The 8,127-nt window shown below is 35.8% G+C and overlaps 1 protein-coding gene across 1 annotated transcript; it reads left to right on the top strand.

Annotated features, from left to right (window-relative positions):
• The first annotated feature begins 737 nt into the window (after window positions 1-737).
• On the top strand, window positions 738-8,023 carry rab23 (RAB23, member RAS oncogene family). The gene is made up of 7 exons (XM_044136383.1): window positions 738-1,151; window positions 3,828-4,043; window positions 4,197-4,282; window positions 5,286-5,442; window positions 5,545-5,627; window positions 5,712-5,804; window positions 5,889-8,023. The coding sequence occupies exons 2-7, from the start codon at window positions 3,889-3,891 to the stop codon at window positions 6,020-6,022; spliced, it is 708 nt and encodes a 235-aa protein (XP_043992318.1). The 5' UTR covers window positions 738-1,151; window positions 3,828-3,888; the 3' UTR covers window positions 6,023-8,023.
• Window positions 8,024-8,127: the final 104 nt, after the last annotated feature.

Raw genomic sequence — 8,127 nt, 5'->3', positions numbered from 1 at the left:
AATGAATAAATAAATAAATAAGTTTCCTCGGTAAAATGCTACTACAAGTAAAGAAATATATCATGTATGTATGTATGATTATTTTATTATTTCACAATGTCTTAAATTTTATGTTTAATTCTTCATGCAATGCCAATGCATTGCATGAAGACTATTTATTCCACTGCTAGAAAGTTTATTTATTTTTTTATTGTTTATTTATTGTTTATTTCCACTTGAATTAAATAGTTAGGGCTAGCAACAATGCATTGTATCTCTCTCTCTCTCTCTCTCTCTCTCTCTCTCTCTCTCTCTCTCTCTCGCTTTTAAAACTGAACATTTTAATTGGAGATTTATTTCCCACAATGAGAAAAGTACATTTTCTTCTTATGTTGTTCTATTGCAGTTTGTTTTATTTGCCGAATAATTTCTAACGTTTTACGGCACAGTAAAAATCTTGAATTATGTAAATGATTTTGCTCCTTTTGTGCTCCCCAGTCGCTCCCACCAGTGGCCAACTCTGAAAAAAGAAGGCATCCTCGTTTTTATCTTTTTACTAAGTACAGCTAGCCATGGCAATATTCTTACATTCATTATGTTTGAACAAGTAAACAAGATTGTACAATGACATATATTATTATATACTGATTAATATTGGAACATCTTCTTCAAAATATTTCAAACTGTCATGAGTTTGGAACTACAAACGATCCCAAGGCTCCCAAGGAAGGCGCATATTCCTTCTTTCCTCTTTTGCCTTCTGCACTCTTTGGCGCCGCTGCTTAGCAACAAGCATTCGCGAGCCCCCGCTAGCTTCTCAGCACCAGCGTAGCAAGCTGGACCTTTTAGCTTACCAAAGATAGGAATGTTTTTTACACACAGTTAATGTAGTGAGAATTCACCCAGCATTAGATGCAAATTTTTTTTTTTTTATTCGACACTGTAACAGGCGAAATATTTTGTTCTGTTTTCTTGTCAGACAGAAATCGTTAACGCCCAGAGGTTTCTCTCCGAAAAGTGGCTAACCTAGGCAAGGTAACCTTAGCACCGTAGTCTGGCGTCTCCACTGGCTGCGAAGAGGAACAGATCGAGGACGTGGATATGTCATTGTGGGTTAGCTGGCCGGTTAGCTGACCTAATGCTGGTGGAGACGTTTTAACTGATTCTCACAGGTAAGAAATAACCCAGTTGTGTAGTTTCTCGTTTTCCATTCATCCAGACTTGCCGTGACTGCGTCAGTTAGCTTTGAGAAGCAGTTACTCGGTTTCCTACACCTCCCTGTCAGCAACAGGTCCTGCCTTGACCAGAAAAGCAGTTAGATATGGAAGAAAGAAACAGCAACGAATTACTCAAATTTAAGACGCCCAGGGGTTCCCACACAACATCTATATTTGCAGAAAACTGAGAGAAGGACCATAGTTTCATATCACTGAATTGGGGAAAAAAAGATTTTACTGCATTGAAGGATTGTCTTTCAGTCGCCTCAGGCCTGTAAAAGTAACGGTGAATCTGTGAAGATGTCATTCCTCGTTGCAGAGAGGTGTATTGTCTTTCACATGTATAATTTAAATGAAGTGTCTGCTATGTTCTGTGTATATCTTTTATGCTTGATAAGTAAACCCACTTTGCTGTACACAATGATTTAAAAAAAACGTATACTCTCCCCACTGGGGCGGCCACTTTCATCTGTTACTCGCTTGAACTTTTAGTATTCTTGCGAGTGAACTCTTCTTTATCAGATATATTGCTTGATTCGTCCACATTTTGATTTCACCTTAGTGTAGATTATGTTTGGAGGGGGAAACACACTTCAACCCATTCATCCATTGTCTGTGATTTGATCGACTCCGACTCATCAACTTACACATCAATGTTGACTTGCTGCTATATGCCACTAACTAATTAATGTCAAGTTGAAGAGATTATTTACATTTCCTGTTAGTGGTCAAAACGTTATGCCTGACTGCTAAAGGTAGACATTACTTGCCACACAGTTTATATAAGTATTATTTCATAACAAGACATGAGATTGCTAATATCTGGGTTAGATTGTGAAAATAAAGTAATTACTGACTCCAGGAGATTAGCCTGCTTTATTTTTAACTATGTTTTGGCTGCATGTTGTGATGCATCATGCAGCTTAATTATAGCTGATGAATAATCATTTTCCCTACTGAACCAAACTCACTGAGGCTGTTGGACGGCCTCGTCAGCAGCAGGCTGCCAGTGTCCACTGAGAGCAGCTTTGCAGCAATATGTTGTTTAGCATTGCACTCTTGTCACTCCACACATATACGTGGGGAGGACAGTGTTGCCATGTAGAGCCTGCACTTTTTATCACTAATGGAAGAATAAACATGCTGATGGCTGCTTTAGATGAATTCCCTGTAGAATTTACAACATTTATTTGAGTATTTTAAATAGGGAATTACAGGTTTAAGCTGTTTACTGAGTGAGTGATTATATTGTTGCTGAATTCATCAGATGCATGTAATAAGAGTCCATGAAAGCCACTGATGTTGGCTTTGATAAGAATAAAGTAGTTTTTAAATACTGCTTATTTTTTAATATGTTTTTTTATTTTTTTCAGAAATCTTAAGATTCTTTATTGTATACTATTTTATATTTACTTATCAAATGTTTTACCTCCTGTTAAAATTTAAATGGAAATAAGATGCAAATAACTTGTGTGCCATTGTCTTTCTCAGCAATAAGATTTAGAAACTTGTCAATATTTAAAATTTTGATTAAAAAATGATCAGCTTCTTTCTGTAGTGTGGGAATATGAAATTAGTTAGAACAATATATATATTTTTTGTAAATATATTTCTTGATAATGTTATCCCTTGCACACAGCGGTCAGGAGTATAAACATTGACAAAATCTCTAGTTTGGGCGGGGCCACTGTTTCCTGCTGCTAGTGAGTGTAGTAATAGGCTGACTTTTTCTCATAATCTACCTGGACCATTATTCCTCTCACCTAATATGTTTTTTTCAAATGTGAATTACAAATTTACATTTAAGCTATCTTGCTGACCATCTACTGGACTTGTACCAGGATGTAACAAACCAAATACTGAGTAACAAGGCATGGACTGGTATGAGGTTCTGACGGTGTCTCAACATTATGGTGTTTTGGTCAAAAAATACAAACATATTTAAGTATAACATTAAAAAAGCAACAAGTAATTATACTGCTGCTGAAATATTAAAATTTAGCTCATTATGGTAACTTGGACTGTCATACATCAAGCAAAAATATAGAATAAACATCTGATAAGTAAATATATATAAGGCAGAAAAATATTCTTTTTTGACATTTGTTAATATGTTTTTTATTTATTTATGCTTAGCAGAAAAGTTTAGAGCTTTTATGCAATAAGCATAGTAAGTTGATAGCTGTTAATTAGTCAGGCTGTCTGCTCTGGTTTGCAGTCAGCAGCTTAAAGAACATGTCACTCATTTTGCAAACTGTAGTTTAAAAACATGGATTTTTTATACCTGCTTGTCCCATTTTCAGCGATCATTGGGTGAGAGGAGGGGTGCATCCTGAATAGGTTGCTGGTCCATCTCAGGCCAACACAGACACACATAGGACAAACAACCACATACTCACACACACTAAGGACAATTTAGAGAGACCAATTAATGGAACAGTTATGTTTTTGGACTGTTGGAAGAAGCCAGAGTATTAAAATTAAAAACTCATTGCAGAAAGACCCTACCCCTGAGGCTACCAACTGCACTACTGCAAAATTGTTTCCAGTGTGGCTCCTGTCATAGAACCTGAATGTTCAAAAAATGTAACTTGTTTTATTTATTTTTTTGTTGTTTTTTTACACTTCCAGTTGGTGCATGTTTGCGTCATATCGTTGAAACCACTGAGTGCAACCAAGCAAAGCAGCCACCATGTTGGAAGAGGACATGGAGGTGGCCATCAAAGTGGTCGTGGTTGGCAACGGAGCCGTTGGCAAGTCCAGCATGATCCAGCGTTACTGCAAAGGCATTTTTACAAAGGACTACAAGAAGACAATCGGGGTGGACTTTCTAGAAAGACAGATTATGTAAGCATTCTTTGTCCCTGATGTTCTTCTGTGATTTACATTTAAAGCCACATAGTGAGAGTCTGAAATCATTTAATGAGTTTCTGTGAATACATATCACTGCGTTGAATTGAAAGTTACATAATGTTCCCTATTCATTGCGTTCCTCTGTAGAGTAAATGGTGAGGAGGTTCGACTAATGCTGTGGGACACCGCTGGGCAGGAAGAGTTTGACGCCATTACTAAGGCTTACTACAGAGGTAAGATCACCTGGCTGTATTACAATTTTATGCAAAAGTTTTGTTACTCCTTGAATATTTTCACAGTTTGATAAAACAACACAAAGTACCACCTAACTGTAATGTGGAAAGATTAAGCTTTTACACAGTTTTTGCAAATAAATACCTAACGAATGAGGCATTTATATGTATTAGAAAACTTGAATACTTTCAATGGAAGATGTTATAGGCTCCACTACTTGTTCCTGCTGCTGAATCACCTCTGAGTCAACAAACTAAGCTGTGCAGCAAGGGTTGAGTGCTAGTGTAGCTATTATTAGAATCAGATGGTGAAAAGAGAAGGAGGTGAAAAAGATAAAGGTAGAAACACTCATAGCCAGGCAAAAATGGAGAAGAATCAGAGGTGATCAAGGGCAAACACAGAGAATCACACTGTATTTTGGTCTGTCCATTTACCCATCAGCTCTGACCAGATTCTCTGTCCTCAGTCTGCTATTTGTTCATGGTGATGCGCAGTGTTGTCAGTACAAGCAGACCTCCATGTCTTGTTAGGTTTAAAGTTGTTATACTCCTCCCACTTTCAGATGATTGAACAGAACTTTGTGTGATGTTCAATTGTTGTTTTCAACCTCACCCTGTCAACAATTTTTTTCCTGCAGTACCTCATGCCTTCATGATGCTGTTTGTTCACTAATGTTCTCTCACAAACCTCTGAGGCTTTCACAGGACAGTTGCATTTATAAAGGTTTGAGGTAGATTTTAGTTACTAAACATTACTTCTCTATGGTTGCATCACATTTTATTTCAAGGCGCCTGAATAAATTTGAGTATACATGTGCATTTTTACATTTTGCTCAGTTGTTTCAGTTTTTATGGTTCTGTCACCTCACTTATAGAACCAACATATCTGAACTGCAACTTTAAGCCACATCCTAGATTTTTAAAATAATAAAAGACATTGAGTGTATATTTTGTAAGGGAGTCAACAGCTTGAAAACCGATTGAGTATGTTGTTGTGTTGCAGGTGCCCAGGCCTGTGTGCTAGTCTTCTCTACAACAGACCGCGAGTCGTACCAGGCCATCGACAACTGGAGGGAGAAGGTGGAGGCGGAGGTTGGAAATATTCCCACAGTCCTGGTGCAAAATAAAATCGATCTCCTGGAAGAAACTGTAATAAAAAAGTAAGTCAACTGTTTACAGTTGAATGTGTAAGACAAAAGGTAATAAGTAGAAAGTAACTAAAGAGATACCAAGATTTTTTATTTTTTTTCATTCATTTGCAGTGAAGAGGCAGAAGCTTTGGCTAAAAGACTTAAACTGAGATTTTATCGCGCATCTGTGAAAGAGGATCTGAATGTCAATGAGGGTAGGTAATGACAACGCTCCCTCTTGGTTGGATACAAATGAAGATGCACAATTAATTATATGAAATAAATTAAAATCTTTTCAGTTTTCAAGTACTTGGCTGAGAAATATCTCCAGAGACTCAAACAGCAAACAGCAGAGGAAACAGAGGTGATCCACTCTACGAGCAATAAAATAGGTACACATCTTTTTTTAAATGCTACATTTTAGTTACATTTCATTACTTTGGGTACAATATTGATAGTTTGTTTTTTTTCCAAAGGTGTTTTCAATACCACTAATAGTAATGTAACCAACCAGAGCTCCAGCAATGGCAGAGAAGTCATCACTTTACGACCCAATAAACAGAGGACCAAGAAGAGTAAGAACCCTTTTGGAGGCTGCAGTCTGTTCTAGAAAACATTTCCAACAATTTAGCTTTTAGTTTCAGCGACTTCCATTTCTGTTTAAGATGACATCAGTCATTGTTGTATTGCCTGGAGGTAAGACCATAAAGACTGGGAGTGTCAATGTAACACCATTTTCAGTTCTTCATTGATTTTGCAACTTTTGTGCACCTGTTGCTCCTCCCATTGTGATTGCCTTAAATAACAACAACAGCTGCAGTTTTCTTTTGTGTCCCTAATAAATTATATATTTGATTGTTAGTGGATTTTTCCCCTCCAAACTGTCTTGACATATAGAAATTTGTCCAGATGTGTACAAGCAAAAGTTGCACTTGGACTCTGGAAACATTTCTTCCAGTATGTGAATTTTTTTTACAGCTACTGCGGTGTTTAACATGAATGCTGTGCAATATATTTGCATGTATTGTAAAAGATACACAGATTATTTTGTACCATATTTTTCTAGCTATTAACAGAATATGGTTCAAACTATTACTGTTTATCCCTGACAGATCCAGAGGTAAATTGTATTTTTGTATTAAGCACAACAGTGTTGAGTGATTACAATGTGCCAAATTTACTCTTAATGAGTCTTTGTTGAAGATCACATTTCAGTGATTTGAATGGAACCTCAATTTTTTAGAATATGCTCCTCTGAGTTAACAATTGTGAATCAAGAATTACACAAAATTATTCCTTTTATGTACACTTTTAGTAAATGTAACGTTTATTTAGATGATAAATTAATTATGCTCTACTCTTTCGAGTCCTATGATATAAATTACAATTAGCGATACTATCTTTTCATTGCAGGGATTTACCTTTTACATCTTTTTTAAAAAAAAATATTTGAATTTATTTAGCTGTAAATACTAAGTATTGGTGATACTAAAAAATCAAGAGGAAATATATTTTAATTCTAACATTACAGATATTCAGGCACAAGCCTACAAGATTAAAAGCCCACTGCTTAGTGACATCTGTGGCAGTAAGTCTATAACAGAATGTAAAACCATGGCTCTCAAAGTGTCACAAGCCGCCCATTAGGACAGGATATTAAAGTGTTTATGTTCTTGTCTTTGCCTGAAAGTAAAAGAACATGAGGATGTTGACCTAAGCCTATATGTATGCCTTTTTTGTATCAAGCCTTTCAGTTTTTTTTCCTCTTTTGCAAACCTGTTCATCAAGCACAAAAACTTATACGATGATGTGGTGTAATCTGGAATTATTACCAGGATCAAAGCAAACATTTGCGTTCTACATGCAGCTACATCTGTAAGTCTTATGATAATACCAATGTATGCATGTTTTGTTTTTAGTTTTTACAATAAAATTCTCTCGTGTGTTTAATCCTCATCTTTATGATGAATTCTGAAAATACAAAAAAGGTGCTTAAATGTGTTCCACAGTCACATCATGGTACTGAAAATGTCCTGAAAGATTCAAGTTTTTTTTTATTTTTCCACATTGGCTCCATGTGAAATGTACTTTATATATAGATATATAAAATGCATGCAAGCCTTCTTTCACATCGGTGAATGTTCAACAATGTTTACATTAACAACTAGTAAGCATTTTAATCCCATCTCTTACCACTTGTGTGAAACTGCCTACACAGTAAACCTGTAAAGAAAAAAAATAAGTACTCCTTAAACCGTTTTTTTGTTGTTGTTGTTTTTCTGTTTGGACATTGTTTACTTTATTAGTAACATCATGACTGAATGATTTTTGTGCACTTTATCATTTAGATGAAATTAAGTCTCAAAACAAAACGATAATAATTACTATTCATATGTATTGTTACTCAGGTGGAATAATATCTCTGCTTTACTTGTATTCTGCTTTTCTCTCACATCGACCTTCGTAAACCAAATTAACACATTTAAACAAACTGACATGTACCAGTGTGTTGGACGGTAAGGTATGGCACTCAGACGTGCACCAGATGTTATGTTTTGGGGAAAGTGTTTGTTGGAAAATTGACAACTAAAAAGTTTTTTATTTTCACTCATGTCTTGGTGGAGTTTTTTTTTTCTCTTCTTCGCCTCATACTTTAAAATAGAAGAATAGAAATTCAGATTACTGATGTTTATGTAATGTTTTTATTGAATTGTT

The sequence above is a fragment of the Gambusia affinis genome, linkage group LG13 (assembly GCF_019740435.1).
Source record: "Gambusia affinis linkage group LG13, SWU_Gaff_1.0, whole genome shotgun sequence".
Taxonomy (NCBI): domain Eukaryota; kingdom Metazoa; phylum Chordata; class Actinopteri; order Cyprinodontiformes; family Poeciliidae; genus Gambusia; species Gambusia affinis.
Note: the sequence above shows the minus strand (reverse complement) of the source record. Positions and strands in the feature narration are given on the sequence as shown.

Excerpts from the sequence above, each read along its gene's own strand:
- rab23 (XM_044136383.1), top strand. The coding sequence starts at position 3,889 with ATGTTGGAAGAGGACATGGAGGTGGCCATCAAAGTGGTCGTGGTTGGC. Across the intron at positions 4,044-4,196 it reads TTTCTAGAAAGACAGATTAT|AGTAAATGGTGAGGAGGTTC; the intron begins GTAAGCATTCTT and ends GTTCCTCTGTAG. Across the intron at positions 5,443-5,544 it reads GAAGAAACTGTAATAAAAAA|TGAAGAGGCAGAAGCTTTGG; the intron begins GTAAGTCAACTG and ends ATTCATTTGCAG.